The sequence below is a fragment of the Carya illinoinensis genome, chromosome 16 (assembly GCF_018687715.1).
Source record: "Carya illinoinensis cultivar Pawnee chromosome 16, C.illinoinensisPawnee_v1, whole genome shotgun sequence".
NCBI lineage: Eukaryota > Viridiplantae > Streptophyta > Magnoliopsida > Fagales > Juglandaceae > Carya > Carya illinoinensis.
The window spans coordinates 4,744,694-4,771,629 of NC_056767.1; the positions used below are offsets into that span (position 1 = coordinate 4,744,694).

The following is a 26,936-nucleotide window of genomic DNA, read 5'->3' on the forward strand; positions in this document are numbered from 1 at the left end:
AGAGAGAACACAGTTACACAAGTTACACAACCCAAGCCAAGGTCCTGCTCTCTCCCCTAAAGACAAACTGTGTTGCGAGGTACAGAAGCGATCTGCAAATTCTCCCCTATTGCATTCTTGCTCGCTTCTTTACGTTTTTTTTCTGCTGCCGTTTTAAGCAAATCTAGGGTTCTTGAAGCTTGAATCACATACGGACACCGAATCCTGTTTAGGGTGCATTGGGATCCATTGTGTCGCAAATTTTGATTGGGATTTCCTCCATAACAATCTAATGTTATATCGTTACACCTATCGGGTTATTCGTACAAATTTGTAAATTTTTTCTCCAAACGTATCATTTTGGGTGGTAATTTTTAGCCTAGGGGGGAGTTGATGGCGTCCAAGCTGGTTCAATTGCAATGTAAGGTTGCTCAGGCTTCACAGCTTGTGGCCAAGCATGGAGGTAGTATACAAGCATGGAGGTGCATACTACAAGCAGATATTGGAGCAAAACAAACAGTACATTCAAGAGCCACCAACCATTGAGAAATGCGACATTTTGTCAAAACAATTGTTTTATACTCGCCTTGCCAGGTCAGTCACTTTATACAATTCATATTCTAGCTTTCCCCGGTAAAGTTTGATATCGAGACTCCAGAGTTTGTCAATATGGTTGTCAAAGCATGAATGCTAAAGTCCATTTGATCACCAAACTGGTTTCATTTGTTATCATAACTTGGATTCTTTCAATATGGTCTAGCTTTCCCAAATAAAGTTTGATCTCGGTAATTTTCGAAATGTTTGTTCCCACATACATTATTTTGACACCAAGAAATGGTTTCTATAAAATGTAGAAATAGAAAAGAGTCTGGTGAGGAAGTAAATGCTGAGGTGCTGAAAATGTCCTTTGCAGGGGCTGACCAAAACTTAGTTCTTCCTCTTCGACTGATCTGAGTGTGATATGATTTAGTACTTGATTGAGGAGAAAAGTACCGGTTAATGAGACCTATTATTTAAACTGGCAGTCTTTTAGCAAGATGATGTAGAGCATGAAATATTGCGTGTGAATACCATTATCCTGTTGCCTTGCTCGTGCATCTGATGTGGCAAGTATTGTTTGCTGTTCTCTCTCCCTCTCTCTCCTTGATCTTTCATTGTACTTTCCTCAGTATGGAACGTGTAAATGACTGATTTGTGATATGGAGTTCCTCTTCATCACTCGGACTATCTTTGAGATGGTTTATTGGTATTGGCATATAGTGATAAGACTTTCTTATCCATCAAAATAGTGGAATGCATTCATTTTCGTTTGATCTTTAGCATTATTGCAACAATTGCTAACTACATTCACGCTACTGGAGTGTTTTGGAATTTTGTTACTTCTTCCTTGTTGAAGCAGGAGCATACCTTATGCTGGAGAAAGTTTACTTTTTAAGCAATATCCTAAGGCCCCGTTTGGATTCGCAAAGTGTTTTATCTTATCTCATCTCATCATTACAACTTTCCCAAATTTCCACACAAAATATAACAAACAATTCAACATTTTCAAATCCCAATTCAACTTTTTCAAATCCCAAAACAATAATAATATTAAAAAATAATATTCTAATAATGTTTTATTCATCTAAAACCATTTCATCTCATCTCATCTTTGAATCCACAAATCTGTGTAATAAACTATTGTAGAAGCTGTGTTTTTCTGTTAGACAAATTTATATAATATCAGGCTATGCCTCAAGTTATATACGAATGCTAATATATCATTTCTTATTTGTGGTGAAGTATTCCTGGGCGCCATGAAGCATTCCGGAAGGAGCTTGATTATTTCAAGCAACTATGGAAGAACTGACATGAACTTAAGGTTGAGGATGCTGGCCTTGCCGCTCTGTATGGTCTAGAATGCTTTGCCTGGTTCTGTGCTGGTGAGATTGTAGGTAGAGGATTTACATTCACAGGCTATTACGTTTAAGTGCTGCATTAGGAAGAACTGCTTTTGAAGTTGAACTTATTAAGGTTTTTGCTGATTAATTTTATGCTTTAGTATCATCATCTTCTGTCAAGTGACTACAACATACATACTAAAACTTTGTGTAGATGAACAGATTGATTAGCCTCAATAATCTCCCAATTCCCTGTTTTCATTGGTAGATTAAAATAGATTTTAATGACTTGAATATCCATGATTTCCTTGTATAATTGGACACTTATGCTTAGTGTTGCTCGTGTATATGTACCGTGTACCTGGGCTATGCCTATCTATATCATCAATAAGATTCTCATTTACTTATTAAAAACAAATCTATCTTCTGTTTTTCGTCAGCTTAAGCCCCATTTTAATCTGCACCAGTTCATGCAACATCCGCCATTTGAGGTTTGAAGGGAATTTATTGTGGGTTTGAATTCGGTGAGGTCCTGGTGAAGTACACTTTGCCTTTTATCATGCGTATCTTGGTCCTTCACTGAAATTTCTTATCACTAGGATAGAAACAAAGCAAAGGGAATAGGAGCTATAGTTGTTCAACCAACATATTGGAGATTAAAATACAAACATTGACATTTGTAAAAGTTCCACTTATGATATAATTCTTCAAGCTATGTTAACTTAATTACTTTATTATTTTTAAATAAAACTAATAATTTTAGTAAATATAACTTTAATAATTTTAAATTTAAATTAAATTAATAATTTAAATTAATTTTAAATTTAAATTAAAGTTTTTCTCGAGCTTTTTTTTAAAAGTATTTTCACTTATGCTCTTTTACTTTGATACACACTGTGTAATTAGTCATTGATCACTCTTCATTATACTATAATGCCATGCTTTACATTCAGGGTGAAGTAAATTAAACACAAGTCATATGTATTAAAAAAATAAGCTTCACTGATCATAACTATGCCCTGCTACAAAGATTTACAGCTCAAGAATGCTCTATTCTATGTATAGCTTTGGAGAAGATGTGAAAGAACAAACAATCGAGAAAATGGTCTCAATAATCAATACAACCTCTGTTACTTTGTTTCAGCTTTCATTCTCTTGTAAGTGCAGAATCTACAAAATATGAGCAGTAATTCAAGTGTTTTGATCCCTTCAAATGAGATGGTTCCAAAAGGCCAATACCATTTTTGGGGACAAAAGCAAGACAACTGCCAAGATGGAACCAAAGAGCATTTTGATTACATATTGCATTGGGCAATGATCAACAGTTTTGGAGGTGCTCCTTGAGGTTGAGATGGCTATTGCTGATGGTAGAGCTTCAATGACAGCATCTGCCAGATCCATGATGAAAGAAGAGGTGCATCTACGGGCAGGGACGCGGCCCCAATTCTCAATTCCAGACTCAAGTGCCAAGTGTTTGTACCCCATATCAATCTCTTCCAGAGTCTCTATGTGCTCACTCACAAAGCTTGAATATGAATAAGCATCCAATTAAATTAAAATTTACCATGGCCCATATGAAGATGGACATATTAATCAGAGCTAAGACTGAAGGAAATGCACCAAGAAAGATATAAATATTCAATGATAGCTTGAAATGCTGTGTCAAAATATAAACAACCTGCGGTCAGACAATGCAGCAAGTTCCACAACTTTTACCCTATTAAATGCACAATTTATTCATTAAAATAACTAACTATGAAGAACATACCTCACTGGAACAGCTAGGAGATTCTTCACACATTTTTCTGGCCAAGCTCAACAAGAACTTCATAAGGCTTCAGCCACTATACAGGACCAACTCGGCTCTGATCCAAACCAAAGATAGGGGGAAAAAAGAAAGAGGGAGGCCATAAGCAATTGAAGATGAAATGGTCTCTACCCAGTAACAACCGAAATACGAGCTTAAAGTTGAGCCAAAAGCAAGCAACAAAAGATTGTGGCAAGAATCAAGTAAAGAATGAACTTTCAAGCTAAAACATAAGAACTTAAGTTCTACGGCCAAAACCTGGTAAGAAAGAGTATGCTCATTGTTAATTCCTCTTGCTTTCAACTCCAGCATGATTAAGTAAATGCACTCCTCCATTTGATCTTTGTATGGATCCCCTGCATCCTCTATATAACTTATTGGTACTCCATGAGCACTGAAGAGTATCATAACCTACAATACCACAAGAATAAGCAGTAGTTCGGCAGCAGTAAACTCGTCATATGACCAGAACAATACAATTTACGCACCTCTTCCGGCTTCAAGAAACTCATCAACTCCTTCTCAATCAAGTCAGCCATCGACTTGATGTAACCTTCTCGTTGATACCATGAGTTTATAAAAGAAACAGGTAGCTCTGATAGATCTGCATCCTCTCTGATAGAAAGCCTCATATTCAGACATCAAAGAGATTAATGAAAGTGGGAGAAATGACAATCTAATTAATTACATGCTTAAAGATGGAGGTCACAAACTGAAAAGATTATCACCTGAATATAGTCTGAAGTACACGAATGCTTGACCCAGTTGTGGAGATGGAGAATTGGGCAAACAGTGGCAGCATAACAAGCTTGGCTATTCTGTCCTTTTTAATCTACCACAGATAAAGAACTTCAGCCATTTGACTCAACTAATTGAAAGACAGGTAGATGGGCACATAGTTGACAAACTTCAATGACGTTAAAGACATCTATATATTTTTAGTTTAACATTTTTTTCTTTATTCTTTCATGAGCCAAGGCAGGTACCAAGACTTACAACTAAGGTCCTCGACTGCAAGACCTTCCGAATGTCTTGACATCACCCAAAAATAGGCTTGAATTCCAGAAATAAAACTCACTTGCTGAATTGCTTCCTCGGTGAATGGGGTGCCAGTACCGCATTCCAAGATAGACATTCACAGGCGCTTTTGGCTTCCAATGACATTTTGAGTGCATGTGCCTGCAACGAGTACCTCAAACCATAGATAAATCCATACTAAACTATACCCAAAAAGTAAATACTATCAACAACAACAAAAAAAACCATCAACAAGAATCATGGAACATAAATATGCATTTGGACAAGAACTGCATTCTACTTGCTCATCTGTTATTCTGCGCAAAGGAGAACCGCCTCCTATAGCAGCATACCTATCTTTGATTTTGGGAGCCAGGAACACAGATATTAACTTGGCCAATGGACGACGGAGAAACTGAAACAACCTATCATCCTGACTCAAGGGGAGAATATTATTATTATGGCCCAAAGAGACAAGCTGCACCTTTGACGCTGACACAATCAGGCAAGACTGAAACAATAAGTAACATACCGGATCTGCAAATAGGTTGAACAAGAATGGTCGAACATCATCAAGAGTTTCTGGTCCCTTGATTCAGAAGTAGCACTCCAACCTTCTCGTCCATGGCGGTGTGTGAATCAGATTCTATATCAGCCCCACCGTACATGCATACACCCGCAGAGTAAAATGTTTGTCCCACTGGATCTCAGGGGTCAAAATGATGTGATCTCCCAACTAGTCTATTCCCGTTATCACTTGTGCTAGAACATGAAACAACAAATTCTTTAGATGAAGATTTATCAAGATCCTTTAAATCTCTTAGATAAATGGCTGGAGTCAGACATAAGAGATCGGGTACACAAGCATGACCTGCCAACAAATAAACTTCATTCAGATCTTAGCTTTAGTAAAATGAACTACTGAAAGATTCAGATGCCCACATTATTGAAAAATGAGTAGGTTTAAATTTCTCAGAAAGTTACCAAGTCAACAAAATATCTCAAACACCAATGTAAAACTTTTGCTCTTGCGTAATTTCGGTTTTCAAAACAGTTCACTCATATTCATTCACATGAGAAAACCATAAAATCAGAGGGTCCATTGATGTTTGAGAAGAAATCATGCATAGAACATAAACTGGTATTGTTGTTAAGATAGCCCGTGTATTTAGCTGGCTGCACTTGTTTCTATTCTTTCTTTGAAACGCTAATATATAGAAGATTTTTGCAAGAATATATATATATCTCAGTAAACAGCTTACAGTCTCAACAAGGAACAGACTAACCCAATATTAACTATATATCCATCAAACAAACAAACAAACCCAAGGTATCATAATATGATCGAAGAAGTTACTAAAGAAGGTATCATAATAGATATGTACGCATGTCCGCATCATCGTCATGAAATGCATAAACATTTTTGTAGTTTGTGTTCCCCAATGGTGTCTGAATGTCTTCGTCTCTATACAAACGCTACAATCATACTCTAAGATCTGTATGTTCAAAAATGTGTTTGATGAACATTCAGGCCCGCCCCGTGGAATCGGACGGTCACACAACGCTTACGTTCGAATTGTAAATTTGTATGATCCGATTTGCAGAGTTTCGTACTGGATCAAAGCAAACCGGTGAATGACGCCGCGGACATGGCGTCGTAAGTGCAAATGGTATTTTCCATAAATAGAGAAGAACGCCGAAACACTTCCAATTCTCGAGAAATCACAAACGATAAGGAAAGCTTTAATAGGAAGAAGAAGAAGAAGAGACGCCTCGAAAATATGATGTTTTAAGTTCCCGGGAGTTTCGAAATCATAAAGATTTGAGAAATTATAGTATCAGTCATGTCGTATATATATGAAATTATTTTGAAAATTATTTTGAAATTATTAAATAAGATTTATTTAAAAAAATTAAATAAATGTAGGATATATATGAAAAAAATTAATTTTTTAATAATAGATTTTTTTTTTTTTAAATGACTGTACGATACTTACACACTACACGATTATACGTAGTATTACTTTAAAGATTTTAAGACATGTTTACATGCTCAAAGTATTTTAAAATTTTGTAAATAGTCTACTTTAAGATATTTAATATGAGAGAAAAAATTAAATAAAAATATATTGTAAAAATAAATAGATAAAGTTTAAAAAATGTTTGAATATAATTTTTATTTTGAAGGTTGTAAAAGTTATATCGATTTATTTGTTTAAATAATGATTAAACGAAAAAAATTAAAAATTAAAATTTAAAAAGTGTTTTTCCCCTTCTTCAAACAATAAATAAAAAGATGAAAAAATTGGCAATTTTGCACTTGTTTCCGCAAGAATCCGTTCTTCGTATCTCTCTTAGTTCACTGTTTTAAGACCTATTTTTGCAACATCTTCATAGAGTACTGTATTCAAGGAATTCCTAATCAATTCACAATGTTTTGAAGTTCATCAATCCTTCTATTTTGTCACATTATTAATATATAGAAAAATAACATTTGCAGTCGTGAAGTGTGCAAAACACTGCATAATCTTTTTGAAAAAAGTAAATAAATATGAGACTATATAATAAAATTAATTTTTAAATAGTATCTCCCACTCTTTTTCAAAATGATTTTTTAAAAAAAGAAAATTTTCGAAGTGATTAAATGACATTTATAACCTTTCACACTCTATAATTGTACGTAACATTACTTTTATATATATATATATATACACACACACATATACATATTGAAATAGAATTGTGATGGCATACATAGAAAATCTTTTAAAGAGAGAATCTTATTATTGCAAATAATCTTAAGATTTATTAGATTGTTTATCTTTTTTCCCTAGAGTATATTAATATCTTTTTAATCAGAATTATTAATTTTGAAGTCTTGTAAATATGGTCATAGTTCTGAATGCAACCAAACACCGGAAATTATTTTCCTGTCATTTTCAAGGAGTTAACCACATATTAACAAATCTGTAGTTCTGCCAGAAATTGTTCTCTAATTTTGTTTCGATGCAATACATGGAGAAAATCATACCAATTGAAATGCATTAAATGGTCTAGTCACCAGCAAGAAAGAAAGTAATGAGTTTCAACAACATTTCAAGAAGCAAGAATCCACTCCAGAAGAAACATGCTAGAGACAGCAGGTACTCTTCATTCCACATGAGAAAGACCCCCACCACCTTCAGCCTGTGCCCTGCAAATGAGCAAATGTTTTCAGTAAACAAGATAGATGTACTAAGTACAGATTACATCATGACATAAAGAAAGAATCCGTCGGTATTGGAAGTTTGGAACTGTATGCAACTGGCCAAGTGCCTAAGGTAACCTTTCGAGTCCTTAGAAAAACTCCGAACTCGACACTAGAATCTAGATACAGGATACAGACAGAAGGACATATATTAATTCATCATTTATAGGGCTATATTAATTGAATTTCAAGTTAGTAGATAAGTCCATTAGCATGGGCCAGAAAACAGATGTATTTACTGGTCAAACATCAAACCAGTTTTAAAGCAAAATTAGCAAATCATGATCTAATTTACAGTGGCACTGAAATCAATACCGAGCACGTTTTCATCAATTCAGCATAAATCATTTGTAATGTTTGTTGGTGCCGAACACACGACACAAGGATCAACATATTAGAGGAAGAGAATATTTCCTAACATAACAATTTTATTTCTCGGAGTTGGCATAATATGTAAGCAAAACATTCTCTTCTTCCAGAGGTTGTCCAATCCCCCCCTAAACTGAGTTAGATGCTGAAGCCCATTGGCTTTTAAAGACTCTAGGGTTCTCTGGAAGCAGGGATCCGAATCCCTTTTAAGTATAAAACCAACAATTCGTTGATAATTTGTACAGCCTAGTCATGAAAAGCATCAGCAGCAGCTCAGCATATAGGCTGTTGATGCCTTACATTTTTCTGCTGAGTAATATGAGGAAGGAGATGAGTTCACAGTTCATCCCATCCCATAAAGGATACCTCACAGATACGCAACTTAATTTCATTTGTGTTACATTTAAGACAGTCCCAGGCCAGGGTGAGGGTTGCCTGGGTTTACAACACATACTCTAGTCAAGCCTTTTTATAATTCCACACATAGAAAACACCAAGTTTTTCTTCGAAAGAAACCCAGTAATTAACAACATTCCACTAGAACATCTTGGACTTTAAATCAATCAGAGAGAGAGAGAGTTACTTGTGGTCAGAAGGATTTGGCATAAGCTCATAAACGATGGTTGCAACCACGTCCCTCCTCAACTGTAATAACAGGAAGAAAATCTATCATAGACTCTCGCGGTAAGTAGAACCAACAAATCATCAGACCTGTTCTGTGGCAATGAGATTACCTGAGTAGCTTCACCTTTTAAGCCAATATATTGTATTTGAGTTGTGTCACCGCCAAAATTCTCAGGAAAATGCAATGTGATACTTGCCACACTTTGGAATTTAGAATACCTAATTTTATGTACTAACATAACATCAGCAAGTAGAATCTAAATTCCTAATTTTATGTACTAACATAACATCAGCAAGTAGAAGATAACTAATCATGATGATAAAACCCTTGCAAAAAGCTGAGTTGGGTAATGCCTAAGTGTGTGGTAGATCTACTTGCATGCTGGAATAGGTCTCACAACTGCACTCAACTGGCAGCAGTGTGGCAGATGATACCGTTGTGCTTAATGTGGTGCCTATGGTTGGAAAGGAATGATAGGTGTTTTAACAACAAGGAGTGGGTAGTGGGGGAAATCTGGATTTTTTTTGTACTCTCTCTTTTCCAATGGTTTTCTGCTATTGTATTGAAGGGTGGGAATGTTCATGAGTTTTTATCTTCTTTTCAGCTCACTAGAATGTAATTAGGTGTCTCACTTTGTATACTTCCTGTGTACTTGGGCACTGCCTAGTTTCTTTCTAATCAATAAAGATTATTACTTATAAAATAATAATAATAATAATAATGTACTTCACTGGCTACATCACTACAATACGAGGAAACAAAGAAACATGCTTTATCTAAATGTTAATTACATCTACCACACTCTGACTTGCTTTAGGAACGAAAAATACTCTTAAGCAAAGGCAACATGGTATCAACAATAGAATGGAAGGAAGGAATAATTACCTTGTTTGGTATTCTAAAACACCTTGCAAATTCTCAGCCAAATCCCACTCCTCCAAACATTAAGAACAAATGTCACGTAAATTTAAGTTTGGATTACAATAAATGCCTTAACAACAAAAGAGGAGGCACTACCTGAATAGCTTGCATACTTTGAGCATCTGAAAAGTCAATGCCATCTCGATTGATGAACCTAATTTAGAAACAAGAATTATTCTTAGTGTTTTTTACCCCTCTGCAAACAGGAAAATTAGTGGGAATAGAAACTTCAAAAAAAAATTCATATCAGTTAAAAGAGTGCTTGATCTCATTTTCCCATAAAATTCCTGGTATCAGTGTCAAATATGAGGTCCATACAGAATAATAGATGGTCAAACAAGCATTAATGTGGTTCATTTCTTTTTACCTTACTAAAAAATTAGCAGATTAAATGCCCTATATCTTGAAGATACGTAGCCGTCCATCCAGGGGAGGGGGAAATGGACAAAAGAAATATTTAGTAGAAGAGGAATAAACACATCTAAATAAGCTGGGACTGGCTTGGGTGAAATAACTGTATATTAATGAAACTATAAGTAGCAAGTCCATATTTTCATGTACGACCACAAAATACTATAGAAATGGCACTAGTTAATAAAATACATCCAAGTTTTTGACTGCAAATGGATGCAGGATGAATATCATATTAGTTCTAGGTGGCGTTATAAGAAAGATAGAAGGCTGTTCCTTAAAAAATCTATGTCAATATGATCTAATTGATAGAATAACTGCTTGCATCATTAATCTAACTTGCACAATATAAAAACCAAAATGAGAAATCAATATGAGAAATGAAAAAAAAATATTAAAGGTTAAACTTACGCTCTCATCTTGGAAGGACTTGTTCCACCAGCACCTCCAACAATTGAAATGCTCTTGATCTTAACATCTGACGTGAATCTATCACAATTAATCCAACAAATAAAATGAAAAACATTTTTGAGCCCTTGAGAACAGTTTTTTTTAGCAAATTTTCTCGTAGTTATAAAGATACCAGACTCTATAAAACATGAAGAATGACTTACGGAATGAAAACGAGTAACTCTGGATCGCCCTCATTGCTCTCTAAGTGTTCCTGTCACAGCAAACAAGATCACATAAGCTTGCAAATGGCAAAATATATTGCATACAACAGAAACAATTATTCATGATAATTCAACCCTGAAAACAGCATTACTATCTAATCCTTGGCATGCTGGATGCATAAAACTGGGTGACATTAGTGCTGAAATTGAGTGCTATGAATGTGATTGTGAGATACTTTGGGCAGATAATAATACTTATAACATATATATATATATAAAAGATACTTTGGGCAGATAATATTGTTTGTTTTCTTAAAGTAAAAAGTAATTTTATTATAAGTGAATGTATAGGCAAAGCCCATGTACACAGGAAATATACAAAAAAAAAAAAAAAAAAACTCCTAAATACATTGTAAGAAACAGAAAGCGACAACAGAAAATCATGAGCAGAAGCTCCATTAATCAATAAAGCAGAAAACCAAAGCAACATAGTGCACAAAAAAGTTCTGGAGTTCCTCCAAAGTACACTCCTTATCATTAAAACACTGCTCATTCCTGTCCATCCAAATGCACCACATAAGACACAAAGGAACCATCTTCCAAGCCACATCCACTTGAGAACAACCATGAAGCCCATTCCAACATGCAAGAAGATCAACCACTCTCAAAGGCATCACCCAAGCCAAACCAGTTCTACAAAAAATACATTCCCACAAAGCCCTTGCCACTTCACAACGCAAAAGTAAATGATCCATGTTTTCCCCGTGCTTCTTACACATGAAACACCAATCCATAACTATAATATCATGCTTCCTTAAATTGTCCAATGTCAAAATTTTCCCAAGAGAGGCAGTGCATATGAAAAAAACAACTTTGGAAGGCACATGAGACCTCCAAATACACTTCCAAGTAAAAGGAGGACTATTCTGAAAAGTCAACAGCTTATAATACGTGTAGAGAGAAAGAAAAAACAAAGATGTTGTACATAAAGAATGAGCTGAACAAAAAAATAACATACATTAGGCAGACGTAGAAGCTATACTGGGTAATTTTGTCAAGTGCACATTTCTTTTTACTTATATAAAAATAAATAAAAAATAAAAATAAAAAGAATTCTCAAGTGCACATGCACACAAACACAAAGGAACAGGAGGAAAAGAAAGGAGCTTGTGGTCTTATATTTTGGCACTAAATAGCATGGACCATGGAGAAAAGGAAATTTGTCACACTGGGTTGTGAAATTAGCTAGATTTGTATTGTAAAACAAGAAAGAAAAATATCTTAATTTTAGATAGATATGGACATAGTTGACATGACCAGCATATTAACCCCAAACTTTCCATTGCCATTTTTTTCCTTTCAAACTCTGTTTCAAAGCAGTAACTTTCTTTGTTAAAGAGAAGGTTGGGATGCCAAGTCAGCCTTGCCATTGTTTACCAACAGTGCCAAGGGACTTGCCTTTCACATACATTCACACAAGCGTGTTTATCCATTTCACTTATACTTTAAAAAACTACCATTGACATGAAGAATATAAAAAAATAAGTGGATATTCAGGCTAATCACCTCAGAAGAACTAAGGCGCTGCTCCCAAGCTTTAAAAACTGACTTGACACTTCCTGGAACAGCCTCATTCAAAGCAGTTACCTAAGAAACAATCCAAATTACTTCTCAAAATATAAAAATAAAATAAAAAACCCAAATAATCATATAAATAAAGAAAAAAAAAACTACATTTTCTCGAGGAATGTTAATGCGTATTAGTTGCAAGTATAGTCAAATAATGACTCTGATGAAATGTGGCATCCTGTCAATCAGCAAATAAGAGCTCCAGTGATCTATATCATTTACCATACAGTGAATTTTTCTATGTAAGATGGTTTTCCTATGCCACAATTGAGGAAATTAATCAAGTTACACAGGTATTATTAGAAAAAATCTATATCATTGACAAGATTACAAAGTTACAGAAATTACACTAAATTCCCCTACCCAAGCATACAGTCAAGTTTTTACTGCTTGAACGTACGTATGACTATTAAATAAAGTCTTAATGAGGCACAGATTGACTTCACTCAAAATGCATAAGATAAACAGCAGCATTTATTAAAAGATCTGAACCAATTTTTATGTTTAAAAGTATAATATCTATATTCAACGAGCCCATATCCTGATATCCACCTCTCATTTATGTTGGGGTATGCCAAGTCCGGCAGCTGTGAAACATAATTTCAATGGAGGTACATTTCCTCTACATAAATAGATAATAAAAGAAACATATCAATTATGGATTGAAATTTATGATAGAGACGACACTTTCAAGGTTCAACCACATATTTTAACCTTCTTGGACACCCAAATGAAGAAAAGATTCATTCTAAGTCAGACTCAGCATATCCCTAAGTAAAATAAGAATTTAGAGAAACAATGGCTGTAGAAAAGTGAAATTGGGGGTACCATCCCTCTTCTTAAAAAAAATGGCTGTAGCAAAGTGCAACATATGATGATCCACAGCTTCACAATATCCTCACAAGATCACCCTAATCCTTCTCAACTACGAAGAGATCCCCAAAGATACCTCATCAGCCCAAAGTGGTTCTTAAAGAACATTCTAATGCCATGGATATGTGATAAGGCACATTCTCCAAACATAATACTCATTTTACCTTGAATTCCTTTCCACAAAGTCCTCGAGTGCAAATACAGCCAAAAAATGCTTAGATCCCCAGGATTCCACCAGAACATTTTTACAGGTAATGAGGAAGTTTTATTCATAAAAGTAGGCAAAGCCCAAGTACACAGGGAGTATACATGAGAACATATCAGATCTCCATAGCCACGTGCTTTCTAAGATTTCCATCATGACTTGCAAGGCCCTATGATCTAACCCTCCCATTGCAAGTTACACAATGTCAACATATTCATCCCTCTAAAGGTACTGCTTCTTTGGCCATTCCAATCTTCTCTCCCACTGATCCCCAACTGCCTTAAGGTAGGGCGTTGACTCCATTCTAAATAGAATGCCAAAAACGCAGCTTGAAAATTCTCGTACCAAAACCACTTCTATCTCCTGATTCTCCCCTATGGGTTTGACAAAATAAATAAATAAATCCACCAAGGCCTATGGAGTATCATAAGGCTAATATCTAAAACTGAACACATTTCTACTTACAAAATTGTTTCTGTAATATGTATGTCAATACATTTCTTTCGTTGCCTTTAATTACTAATGAGTTTACTATGTGATTAAGTGAATGAAGATCTCGTGGCTCGATCTGGTTCCCTGAAGCTTTAAATCAGCCTTAACAGGCACGTGAGGAGCATGTGCCGTGAATCTGAAGAGATGTGCTGAGCCGCTGGATGTAATACACGTGTTGCAAATCTGTTGTACCGTATATATATTCACTTATGTGTTGTAACCCTAAGACAGAACTCATTTCTTGTATCAGCTTAAAACAGAGAGGCCGAGAGGAGAGGAAATGGCGATTTCTAGGGTTTTCTAGGGTTTGCTCTTGAGAGGAGAAATCTGTGCGATTTCTGTATGAGAAATGAGAGGGTTTTGTATCACTATGAACTGAGACTTCTCTGTGATTAATTGATTTATCAATAAAGATCTCTGAGGCCATTCCTACCGTGGATGTAGACCATTAGGGTCGAACCACGTATCTCGGTGTGTTCTTTCCTTGCTTTCCTATTTTTATTGTTCATACTTGTTTCTTGTAATTTCTGGTATATCTGTTCTTTTATCTTGTTGATCTGTGCATAGTATTTGTTCTGTGAAGTGCAGAATATTGGTATCTTGATCTGAGTTGGTATACTGATGATTTTGTGATCATAGCTGATAATAATTTTGACTATTGTGAATCTTGAGCATTCTGTTTGAGTCAAGAAACAGAAAGGTTATTTTGTTGTTTCCAGAAACGAAACTTTTATATTTGTTCAAACAGAGGATTTCTTTATTAATAAAATCTTGGCGTTTTTATAGCTATAAAACAGAAGTTTTATAACAGTTTCTTTATCTGGATATTGTAAGATACGAAATAACATGCAAGAAACCTCCTCTCCCTTCCTCATCAAAATTTTGGTGTTATGATCCTAACGGTTAAAGGTTTAACCATTGATCCAAAAGCCATGGATTGTTGGATACTAATTTGGTTGAAACTTTAGCCCTTAGGATCATAACAATTGGGTTCCCCATCCTCATATCAGCTAAGCAAACTGTTGATGAAACTCCAGAACGGAAATTATTTGTGTTCATATCTTCTCGACTCAAGTTGCATAACTCTCAAATAATCCAAAGGAAAACCTTTGTAACACTCAAAGATTTCTACAACCCAACTACCAAAACCGAACCTGGAAGAATATAACCCATTGAACGACATTACACACAATAAGCCGGAACCGAATTTGTCTTACAACCTCCAGCAAAATGGTGCAAATAAGCTGTAGCATTTAATTCCAATGCCAATACAGCATCTATATATAATTATTTATGAAAAAACCAAGAATTACTTTGACTTAAGCTATTTAACATTATATATCCCACCGGAAACTATTGAAAACAGAAAACATGCAGGGGAAGAAAATATCAGATAATTTGTTTCTGAAATTTAAGCTAGTGGGACATTATAATTTACACATTAAATATCTGGGCATGCCAGAAAATTTTAATGTTTCTTTGAACAACAACCAAAAGATGGCCGCCATTGTTAAAACTACGATTTTTGTCGAATGAAGCGGAACGGAACATACATACGTGCGTAAAGATGAGGAAGAAAACGGAGCGATGTGAGAGACTTACCTTAGATATGTCTATGTGCTTGTAAAGAGACCAATCAGCGGAACAATCGTGATCTTCGCAACTGTGATCGTGTAAGCACGCCATCTCAGAATCAAAAATCTCAGAACTAAAGCAATGATCATCCGAACGAAAAAGGCAAAAGGCATAAACAATGAGATATAAACGACGTCGTTTAGACATTTTCGTGTGTTGAAAGAAAAGAGAAAAAAGGTTGGAATAACTTCCGATCTTTAAATTATTAGAAATTTTGCAACTTTTGTCTTCCAAATTATTAGTCACTTTATTTCTTAATGCTATTCATAAATTATCTAAAATCAACTTAACATCTAAACATGACTCACCCTTAAACTATGAAAAAAGAATTTATAATTTACACAATTCATTATGTCACTTCTCTGTTTTACTAATAAAAAAACTTATATGACTTCTCATATGTTTTTTTCACTCATCTTATTAATATAAGTTGATGAATTAACAAAATTTAATTTCTTTATTGTGTTGATTATGCAATGTGTAAAGGGGGTTTTTCCTGGCCAAAAGCCCAGAGGATGAGCCCAATACCATGAGAGGCCCAAGCCAATTGAACGACTCGTCGACCCAATCAAAAGGTCCCTAGTCCTGGAACAGAAGTCGGTCCATGATCTTGAATGCGTGGGAATAACACAAAGGAATGAGGAACACATTACCTCAATGAAGCTTAATTCCATGTAACCTTGAGCAGATAGGTGGGAGCAGATCACGAGGAGCCTTTGATCTACATACAGATGGGGAAGGAAGAGCTTGACAGTGTGTATTCATTGGCTGAACAAGGCAAAGAGCCATACCACATTACATGTGCCACCCCAGATGCCGATCTGCATTAAACCTTGATTGAAGGAACTTCTGAGGGGACACATCCCTCTGACACAGGGCATGAGCATCAAACCCCAAATATTAGGTATAAAAGGCAATCCTCATGTAGCAGGAACTCTCTCTGAACTTTCTACATATTTGTACTAAACTCTAATACGATACTGACTTTGGCATCGGAGACTTCCCAGCCACCACGACAGCCCTCGTCTCACGGTATTTTCTTTGTGTCTGAAAATCCAAGTTGCTAAGAGCCCAGTATAAAGGTGTGCGAAACACAACGTTAACACAATATTTTAAGAGTTTAAGAGATCATAGATACTTAAAAAAAAAAAAAAAGTTGTATAAAACCTAAGAGTAATGTTAGAAACACTATCGAATTTATGAAAAGTGTTAATTTACATAGAAATCTTATAAAATTAAATAGCTAATATGACTTGATTGTGAGACATCATATTGTAAAGCATTTTTATCGTAAAGTAGGTATATTTTCTCATATTAACACGTCAACAAATAAATTCACTTTTAATAATTTTTTTTATAAACCCAACACTACTCAAAATTTATCAAAAACTTTTACAAATTCATGTATCATAGATGAAAAAGGGAAATGCTTGGTATAAAACCTAGATTAATGTTAGAGACACTATAAAATTTATTAGCAAAAAATGTTAGAATCACCGGAACTTCTCATATGATTTTCATCTACATACTCACATGAACAGTGTATGAATAGTTAGACACCATTCTTATGAGTTTACTTGTGAAAAACCTGTGTAAAATTATCATGCATGTATTCGCAAATCAAATTTTAGTGGATGGTGTATTTTACGGTATTCCATCCATTCCAGTTTCACTTCTCTACAGAAGATGAGATGCTAAAATTGAACGTGTTTGCAACCATACCAAAAGGGTGCCAATGAAGCCGACCATTAATGACTTGTTCGACCACCAAGAATGGTCTGAGCAAATAAGAGATCAGGCCGCTCTTATAAACATGAAACCAAAACAAACTCTTTACAGTTTGGAGCTTAGCTCCATCTATTTCTTAGATCACTCTCACCTGATTATCCATATTAAAAAATAATGTCACTTTTTAACTGTTAAAGAGAAAAATCACTTGCATCAGATTATCTATAATCAAATTTCCTAACTTTTGTTACTGTATAGGAAGCAAAACGCTTATTTTATTATTTTTCTTTGAACTCTCCCTCTCTCCTATGGTACTTACCCCTCGCCCACTACTCTCTCCTGATCACTGCAAGTGTATTTGCATTTGCTCGTGCATATATTTATATATAACTTGTGGTTAAAGGATAATTGTGGTTAGATGATAATTGAAAAAATATAATTTTTTAATCTATAATTTAATTAAAATATAATTACTAATTAACATATAATAAGTAAAATATGATAAAATAAAATAAATTAATAATAAGGGTCGTCTTTTTTTTTTATTTTTTGATTCAAGTAGCTACGAAATTGGTCGGTTTGATAATAAAATAACTTATAAATTAAATTATAAAATATTTTTATTGTAATATAAATTTATTATAGAATAATGTTAGATCCTCTGCTGGGAGATCCCATTGGGAGCTATAGCTCCCAGTTTTTTTTTTTTTTTTTTTAGTGATTAAGAAAAAATTATTTAATATTATTGTAAATTATTTATATTTTTATAAATATTTAAAAATATTAAAAAATGATGTAAAAATAAATAAAGATTTTTTTTCTTTTTTTCCTAACGGAGCTCCCAGCGCATTATAAATTTGTTTTGTGGGTTCTAAATTCTAATTCTTACGAAATGCAGTGACTAAACCTGAAAAGAACCCATTTTGTATCTGTCCGAGAAGTCGGAAATAGAATCACGAACACCTAAACCGAGAGAGAGACAGATGGAGGAAGTGGATGGAGAGGGTTCAGGAGGAAGCATCAGATACACACTGAAGCCGACGCGTATAAGCAACGAGGACATACTGTTTTGCATAGATGCGGACGCGGAATCCCTGGTGGAGATGAAAGCCACGGGCCCAAATGGTCGTCCGCTTACCAGATTGGACTCCGTCAAGCAAGCTATCCTTCTCTTCGTCAACGCCAAGCTCTCCATCAACCCCGACCACCGATTCGCCTTCTCCTTTCTCACCAAATCTCCTTCTTGGGTTACTTACACTCCTCTCTCTCTTTCTCTCTGTGTTTTCATTCCATTTAAAATTTTCAGATAGAAAATTATGGCCCTTTGATGTTCTTGTTCATTGGATATGTCTTGAATGAACTCGTGATTATAGAGAATAGGTCCGTTATATTTCCCCTGTTGATCATATTCCAAATAACACTGGAGAATATGTATCTAAAATACTTACTTATAAAAAAAAACAAAAAAGCATCTAAAATACTTACTCTATTGTTTGTGTTCCTTGCTTGCTTCGCATGTTGCCTTTATTGTTACATTCATGTATAGAAGAAGAAGGTACTTATTGGGAAAACTAACATATTGGAAAGAGGATATCTCCTGAATGAAGAAGAAAAATTTTACTTGTAAAAGAAAGGAATGAAATTTTAGGAAAAAATAAGAAATAGGCTATTTTGGATCCCATAAATTAGGCAATTGCCAAGTTTTCCTTTGGGTACGGATTTACATCAGAAATGATAGAATCTTCTTGGGACTATTTTTTTTCTCTATTTTTTCAGGACCTAACTACCTCTTGGGATGATCCCATTAACTAAAATCTCTTGGGATGATCGTATTAACTAAAATATATTCAGATCTCTTTTCATTTTTGTAATTACTTTGTAGAGGCTGCATTTTCCAGATAAATTAATTAAGTGACGATCGTTCGTAATTGGAAGATGAGAAACATGGAACAAAATTAGGAAGTAGTTAATCATTTTTGTGTTTTACAAACAGCACACACTTATTATTCTCTTTAAGAAAACTGTATGCATAAATAAGATATATGACCTCAATATTATTTCTAACCCATCAATTAAGTTTCACATCATTTCTAACTAGGCAGATTAATTGAATAATTAATTAATTAATCTGGGTAAAAGACATGCTGGGTTTGCACTGTCTCCAGGCTCCTATTCATAAAAAAAGCAGATTAGTTACAAATAATAATTTCCCATTAATGATAACTACTTGTCATAGGTTTGACCCCTATCTGGCTCGTTCTTATTCACCGATTGAGTGAATAACTACCGTTAATGGGTACATGGATTGAGTCTTAAGATCTTAGAAATTGTTAGGCTTCATTCTCTCCTTTGGGCTTGAAAGGGAAAGGCCAGTTAGTTTTCCGGAACTACTACTTGGCTATAACAATATTTTTTACATTAGGCTTTTTCTGTTTCAAAACCATTTGAAAGCGCTGGATAGAGCATCACTAGTTATACTCTGATATGCTTTTGATACATTAGACATGCTAAAATTTGGCTATGCAGAGACCCCCTTGGTAACAAACATTGATGCAATGCAGTGAAAAAACAATATTGGTTTTGTCTGTGTGACCCAAGTAATATTGTGAACTTTCTTTCTCAGCTTCAGGATTTAATGATTAATTCAGAAAATTTTTGGGTTTCTTTCTGCAATCATGTAGCTTAAGAAAGATTTTAGCAGTGAAGTTGAGTCCGCAATTCATGCAGTTCAGTTACTGTCAGCAACTTCATCTTATGGTCCTGCAGATCTCACCAATCTGTTCCGGGTTGCAGCTCATGAAGCCAAGAAATCCCGTGCTCAGAATCGGATTTTGAGGGTGGTAAGTGGCGTTGAAATAACTTCCATGTATCTGTGTGTTGGTTAACATGAATGTTTTGTTTACTTTACCTATTGATGGGTGCAAATTGTTACCAAATGATGATGATTACCTTCTGTTTCCATGAGAACTCTTTAGTGCATGTTCTACCTAATCTGATATCCAGTATGACATTTTGTTGTGTTTTAGATTCTGATCTACTGCAGATCATCTGCAAAACCACAACATCAATGGCCTTTAAACCAGAAACTCTTTACTTTAGATGTTATTTACCTCCATGACAAGCCTGGACCTGACAACTGCCCCCAGGATGTCTATGATGCACTTGTGGACGCCCTCGAGCATGTTACTGAATACAAGGGCTACATTCATGAGAGTGGAACAGGGCTAGTGCGTGTGCTCTTCCGTCACATGTGTATGCTGTTAGCACACCCTCAGCAGCGGTGCCAACAAGAGTACCTTGACATACCCAAGCCCCTTATAAAGAAGTCGCCTGCATCAGACTCGGTGCCTGGTGAAGATAACATTCCTGTCTCCAGCCAATGAGAGTTTGAAAAGTGATTGTGTATAAATTCTGTTTTTATTTTGTTTGTTTCATTCTAGGGTTTTCTGAAAGAAGTTGATATAAACCTGTTGTCTTTCTGTATAAATTCTGAATATTTTTCCTTATGAACGGCCTGGATGGGTTGTTAAATGTTACTTTGATTCAGATTATTGCTCATTTTTCTGGGTGGAGATGGGTTGTTAACCATTTTTCCTTATTGAACTTTCAAAGTTCAAACATGGACTTTATTTTTGGTGAATTAGGTACATATAGGATATAAGGTGGCAGGGATTGCACTAATCTCCAATAGGGTACAGTTCTACCTGGAATTGTTAGGGCTAGGTAATTGGCAACATGTTGGTGAGTTATATCTCATATGGTAAGCATCTTATGGAGCATGATCTTTGGTCTCGTTGAGATCTAGGCTGGTGGAGCTTATTGACACGTTAGAAAGGGCAATTTGGCCACCACTATTGCTTTTTCTCAGCAGGGAAAAAAAAAAAAAAGGATGGCCCCTTTGGGCATATAATGGTGTTTATGGAAGAAAAGAAACCTGCCGATTTGAGGATTGTGTAAGATCGGTATCAAGGTTAAAGTACTGAAAAATTTTATTTACAAAGTCGGTACGAATGATACACATTTCAGATTATTGACGTTGTATGATTTGATTTGTAGATCACGTAAGCAGTGTGAATGATGTGTTTTTCGTACCGATTTACAAATAGGAATAAAGTTTTTGTTCTTAACAACCTGTGTATTAGGATACAGATCCCTTTCTATCATTAATAAAATTTATCTTTTTTTTTTTTAAGTAAATTTTAAAATCTGAATCTTATTATTTAAGGGATATAGGTGGTTAGCTTGAAAATAGAATAACTCTTAATAATATTTAGAATTTGATATCTACCAGCAGAGAGGCTAGGGCCGCACGGATGAATTAGGAGCTTTTAGAGTATTGTTATTGGACTATGCATACGTAAAGAACAATTTTGATGAATATAAGATGAATTTAGATTTTAGTTATTTCATTTACATAAATCTCCATATTGAAATAGTTATTTATTTATTATATAATAATTAATAATTAATAATTTAATTATTAATATAGTAATAAATAATTACATAATAATAAATAATTCACATCAAATTTTTTTGGCATACAGTAAAATAAGATCTGAGATGAGAAAGAGAAAAAAAAAAAAGATGGAAGTATTGGCTCAGATATATAGTAAAGAAAAATAAGATATAAAAATATGTGAGAGAATTAAATAAAAATAATAAAATCTATATTTACTTGACATATAGTAAATATCAAATTTACTTTTTACTTTTTATTTACGGTAGATCAAAGCTAAAAATTTTAGATATAAATAATCTAATGCGGCTGATCTTTTCCTTTAATAGATAAAAAGTGGTATAACTTTTAGATATGATAACCAACTGAGGATGCTCTTACACCCGGCAATAGAATTTTGACGCATAAGCATTATAAGAGGGGTTCTTACATGTCAGGAAATCCCAACTCCCCCCTCCTCTCTCTCTCTCTCTCTCTCTCTCTCTCCATGCAAATCAGCATAGTCTGGAAACTCTCATTTTCCTACACGTCTATTTTCAGCCTTTGTAGATGGTTGGCTTGAATAATACAATAAATATTAATAATATTTGGAATCTGATTATCTACCAAAGAAGCAATACATATTTAACTCAATTGTTCCTTAACTGGTACCACTCCCAATTTGGACTAAATTTTCTAATCGATCGATTAAAACTAATTAACTTATTAAATCGAAATAGATATCGATTATTCAGTAACATATTTAGGTACGTATTTTGTTGAATATGATTGAGATATTTTCATTGATTATTATCTACACACCGTATATTAATATGTGATTTATTATTTTAGTCTATATACTTAAACACAAATATTTACACATCAATATGTATATATAGTATAGATGATGATAGATAGAACATTTCGTTAATATTTGGCTTTGATTCTTTGTCTTCACCTATAGAGTTAGAAATATAATCAATACGTATACATATATATATATATATATATATATATATATACTTGATCTATTCAATAATTTTACACAATAAAATTTTATTAATTAAAATATTTTAATATGATACATCAGATTATAAAATTATTTTTAAAATACAGTGGATATGATGTATTATATTAAGTTATATTAATTTAAAAATTTATTTATATAAGATAGACGTAACACTTCTCACATATATATAATAAATATATATAATGATACAATACACACACATATATCTTTATCCATTATGATGTATATATATATATATATATATGTTTACCAACCACAATATAAACAATAATTGTATATAATATGAGAACTCGTCATCTTTTAATTATCATCATTTCATTATGGCCTCGTATGATATTAAATAACTGAAAGATTATTTGCTGTTTTTATTTTATTTGCTTATTAATTATTTGATATCGTCAGAATATGATAATAAAATAAAGACAGTTAAAAGATATATAATATATTTAATAAAGAGAAATGATTGAATAAATATGTGATATATATGAAAAAAAAAATTAATTTTTTTTATAATAGACTCCGACCGTTTTTTTTCAAAACGACTGCATGACATTTGTACATTTCACAATTATATATAGCTTTACTCAAAATTACCCCAGAAAACTTGAGAGAGTCAACTAAGACAAATGATCTGATCACCAAATCTAAATCTGTTGATTGATAATCCATTTGATGAGGTTTATCCGCTCAAAGAGATCCGCCGGCATGATGTATTCTCACATAATAATGATGGAAGAATTAGACACTAGGACTTTAAATAATAAATACAAAATGATAACCTCCAATTTAAGTTCATGGTGTTTTACAGCATAGAAATGTTTTAGCGGTAAAAGAGATTTCATAAAAATAAATTCATAAATTGATATAGGTCGATATAATACACTAGATTATAAGGGATCTAACATATTACATAAAATTATATTAATTTATAAATTTATTTTTATGAAATCCCTTTGTAATTATCGCATTTAAAAAAAATATTCCCATAAATAGTGGGAAACTAGGAGTAGGAGTCTTCTAGAAAAGTGGAAAAGAAATATAGTTGGTGGCTCCTATGTTTAGACCTCAAGTGGGAGAGATATGAAAATTATTTTCCATGATTATATACCTAAAAATAGGCTAAGCTGTCCCTTTATAGAGAATAATGTATATGGTCAGCATGAGACTTGTTCTCTATTCTTCATAAGTAATTAATTATTTTTGTCACAGAATAATAAATTATTAGTTAAACAAATAGTTTTCATTAGAGAATCTATGTTAATAGTATTTTTAGGGGACCTTTTGTTCTATTAGGCCTCAGGTAATTATCTTAGTTTCTTCATTCTTGTACCTTCCAGCCGGCCCTGGTTTTCTGCTCTCAAGATGGATTAGAAATTCTAGTTGACATGTGATTAGAATGTATCTGAAAAAGAACCAGCATATAAAAACATATAAATCTCATATTCCCTTCCCTTCTAGTGAAAGTTGGCAAAATATTTTTAAAAAAGTGAAATAGGGAACTAATCCAAAAGCATTCTTTCAGACCTCTGGGAGCCATTTCTACAGTTCAACTCCTTTAGAAAATTCTTTTGCTACCACATGCTCACTTTGGGGTCCTTAAATTCAAGACTGAGGAAACTGGTTTCCATTGATTCTTGGACTGTAAAGTAAGTGGAAAACAGAATAAAATAATTTCATCTGTAATGGGAATCTGCTCATCAGTTGCATCCCTGAGTATTCATGATGCTGAGGATGGCCATGAAAATGCAATATTCATCCAAGGAAATAATATTTCTAATGGTCTTGGTTCTCTTTACTCTAAGCAAGGTAGCAAAGGACTAAACCAAGATGCAGCTATTCTTTACCAGGTTTGTCAATGGTTTCTCATCTATGGTCCTTGTTTTTACAGACTCTGCTTGGATTGAGATTGAGTTGGATTTTCATTCCCTTGAGAAAGAGATTACTTCTATAGTCTGTCTCTCTTAGATGAATTGGCTTTAGAGTTTTCATTTTTCATTTTCTTTTGCAAAATCAAACAAATAGGAAATAAAGTTTAAACAAATGTGTACTAGTGTTATTTGGATCCTTCATCGAAATGGTTCTTTTTTCATAATTTAGGGCTATGGAGTGGGAGATGGAGCTCTGTGTGGTGTTTTTGATGGGCATGGGAAGAATGGTCAAGTAGTGAGCGAGATTGTCTGTAACCAGCTGCCTTCACTCTTACTTAGCCAAAAGAATGCTCTCTCAAAGGTTAATTTTTATATGTGGAAAGAGGCTTGTATCAGCGCCTTCAAGTTGATGGACAAGGTTATAGAGCTTCAAGAGATTTTGGACTGCTCTTGTAGTGGAACCACTGCTGTTGTTGCCATAAGACAAGTAAAAAAGACTTAGAAGTACATATGAACAAGTTATTTTTGGTCTGTTTCGTATTTAAATTGATTTGGAGAAGTAATTTATCTTTATTTTTCTATGTTTTCTTTTGGATGATTGAAAATTTAAACAGGGCCAAGATCTTGTTATAGCTAACCTTGGGGACTCGAGGGCTGTTTTAGGGACACTTGCCAAGAATGGGGTCGAGGCTGTTCAGTTAACCAGAGACTTAAAGCCAGGCTTGCCTTGTAAGACCTTATTTCCTTATGTTGGTACTTGTCATTTTCATCCACCTTGTTACTACTGAATTCCCTGATTTCAAGTGGATTTCCACATTAGTGAATGACTAATTTCCATTTTGATACAGCTGAAGCAGAAAGAATAAGGAACTGCAATGGCCGGGTGGCTGCACTAAACCATGAACCGCACATTCAACGGGTATGGCTGCCCCATGATGACACTCCAGGCCTTGCCATGTCACGACCTTTCGGAGACTTCATACTCAAAGACCATGGCATCATTGCCATCCCGGAAATCAAGTATCACCGCCTAACTTCCAATGACCAATTCATCATTCTTGCAACTGATGGGGTAAAGGCCATATGAATGAAATGTTCCTTTTTACATATTCAAGTGTTCATTCTGCTTTCATTTTATATATGGGATCAGGAACCTCAAGAATAACATCTAAAAAAAGGGTTTTGAAAAATGTAGGTTTGGGATGTTCTCAGTAATGATCAAGTTGCTTCCATTGTGTGGGAAGCAGAGAGTGAACAAGTTGCAGCAAGAGTTGTGGTGGAGGCAGCTATCACTGCATGGAAAAAGAAGTCCCCTACTGCAAAAGTAGATGACTGCAGTGTGGTTTGCCTCTTTTTGCAGAAGAAACATCATGTTGTGGCAGTGGACACTTGAGCTATAAACCTTTTCTTGATGAAATTTAGAGTTATTTATGTTTTGACACCATGTATTTTTTAAGATTTGGAATCCACAAATCCATGTAAACACTGGTTAAACAGCAAGTCCAGTGGAAAATATATACCTGTAACAACTGCCTTCAACAATGTAACTAGTTTATGATATTGTTAATAGGGAAATGCTTATCTGATCGAGAATAGCCACCGAGAAACTACCAACGATGGTTTTTTAAAATTTTTATTTAACGATTAAGAAAGTATTTTTAAATGAGCTTGTACTTCTTAGGACATCTCTCAGTGTCCCTAGCAGCTCCCTTGTTAATAACTGAACAACTCAACGACATCCGATCAGGTTTTTTGGCAAATACACCAAATTTATTAGTAATTCATACATAGTTGTCACGCTATTTATTTGAGTCACAATATTGAAAACTAACAATTTTTGTTACCACCTAAAAGTCAATATGAACTCAATATAAGTTCACGAACTAAGATTAAAGAGTCCAATTAATTTACCTATTTGAATTCAATTATCTCTAATCTAAAACTAATCTATATGCTATTTGGACTTAATTAAATTCCGAATTCCACATAAAATTGCGATACATATGAAGTTATAAATCAAATTTAGAAGTGTTTATTTTTTCTTTTCTTTTTTCATATAGAAGTGTTACACATATATCAACGAATTATATAAAAATAAATTTATAAGCTGACGTAATTTTATATGATTTAATAGATCTATTTTATAATAAAAATAATTTTATAATCCGACG

General features: G+C 34.1%; 3 protein-coding genes and 2 pseudogenes across 3 annotated transcripts; 3 read left to right on the plus strand and 2 right to left on the minus strand.

The window, feature by feature from the left end:
- Window positions 1-2,118, plus strand: LOC122299480 (annotated as a pseudogene).
- Window positions 2,119-2,971: 853 nt separating this feature from the next.
- LOC122299481 lies at window positions 2,972-5,828 on the minus strand (annotated as a pseudogene).
- Window positions 5,829-7,586: 1,758 nt separating this feature from the next.
- LOC122299479 (PITH domain-containing protein 1) lies at window positions 7,587-15,826 on the minus strand. Its single transcript, XM_043109819.1, has 9 exons — window positions 15,672-15,826; window positions 12,437-12,517; window positions 10,871-10,920; window positions 10,668-10,745; window positions 9,942-9,999; window positions 9,810-9,859; window positions 9,034-9,142; window positions 8,883-8,944; window positions 7,587-7,876 (listed from the first exon to the last, which is right to left on the minus strand). Exons 1-9 carry the CDS (start codon window positions 15,753-15,755, stop codon window positions 7,834-7,836), a joined length of 615 nt encoding a protein of 204 aa, XP_042965753.1. The 5' UTR covers window positions 15,756-15,826; the 3' UTR covers window positions 7,587-7,833.
- A 2,482-nt stretch (window positions 15,827-18,308) lies between these two features.
- Window positions 18,309-20,978, plus strand: LOC122299755. The gene is made up of 3 exons (XM_043110184.1): window positions 18,309-18,679; window positions 20,114-20,272; window positions 20,459-20,978. The coding sequence occupies exons 1-3, from the start codon at window positions 18,416-18,418 to the stop codon at window positions 20,813-20,815; spliced, it is 780 nt and encodes a 259-aa protein (XP_042966118.1). The 5' UTR covers window positions 18,309-18,415; the 3' UTR covers window positions 20,816-20,978.
- Window positions 20,979-24,454: 3,476 nt separating this feature from the next.
- Window positions 24,455-26,364, plus strand: LOC122299550 (probable protein phosphatase 2C 72). Its single transcript, XM_043109919.1, has 5 exons — window positions 24,455-24,744; window positions 24,995-25,252; window positions 25,380-25,494; window positions 25,614-25,837; window positions 25,961-26,364. Exons 1-5 carry the CDS (start codon window positions 24,580-24,582, stop codon window positions 26,156-26,158), a joined length of 960 nt encoding a protein of 319 aa, XP_042965853.1. The 5' UTR covers window positions 24,455-24,579; the 3' UTR covers window positions 26,159-26,364.
- The last annotated feature ends 572 nt before the right edge of the window (window positions 26,365-26,936 follow it).

What these genes read in the sequence shown, in the direction of transcription:
- LOC122299479 (XM_043109819.1), bottom strand. Translation starts at nt 15,755, where the DNA reads ATGGCGTGCTTACACGATCACAGTTGCGAAGATCACGATTGTTCCGCT. An exon ending in AGCGCCTTAGTTCTTCTGAG is followed by an intron (nt 10,921 to 12,436) that starts GTGATTAGCCTG and finishes TTGCTGTGACAG; the next exon opens with GAACACTTAGAGAGCAATGA. An exon ending in CCAAATCCTTCTGACCACAA is followed by an intron (nt 7,877 to 8,882) that starts GTAACTCTCTCT and finishes GCTCATTTGCAG; the next exon opens with GGCACAGGCTGAAGGTGGTG.
- LOC122299755 (XM_043110184.1), top strand. Translation starts at nt 18,416, where the DNA reads ATGGAGGAAGTGGATGGAGAGGGTTCAGGAGGAAGCATCAGATACACA. An exon ending in TCACCAAATCTCCTTCTTGG is followed by an intron (nt 18,680 to 20,113) that starts GTTACTTACACT and finishes GCAATCATGTAG; the next exon opens with CTTAAGAAAGATTTTAGCAG. An exon ending in AGAATCGGATTTTGAGGGTG is followed by an intron (nt 20,273 to 20,458) that starts GTAAGTGGCGTT and finishes GTTGTGTTTTAG; the next exon opens with ATTCTGATCTACTGCAGATC.
- LOC122299550 (XM_043109919.1), top strand. Translation starts at nt 24,580, where the DNA reads ATGGGAATCTGCTCATCAGTTGCATCCCTGAGTATTCATGATGCTGAG. An exon ending in ATGCAGCTATTCTTTACCAG is followed by an intron (nt 24,745 to 24,994) that starts GTTTGTCAATGG and finishes TTCATAATTTAG; the next exon opens with GGCTATGGAGTGGGAGATGG. An exon ending in TCATTCTTGCAACTGATGGG is followed by an intron (nt 25,838 to 25,960) that starts GTAAAGGCCATA and finishes TGAAAAATGTAG; the next exon opens with GTTTGGGATGTTCTCAGTAA.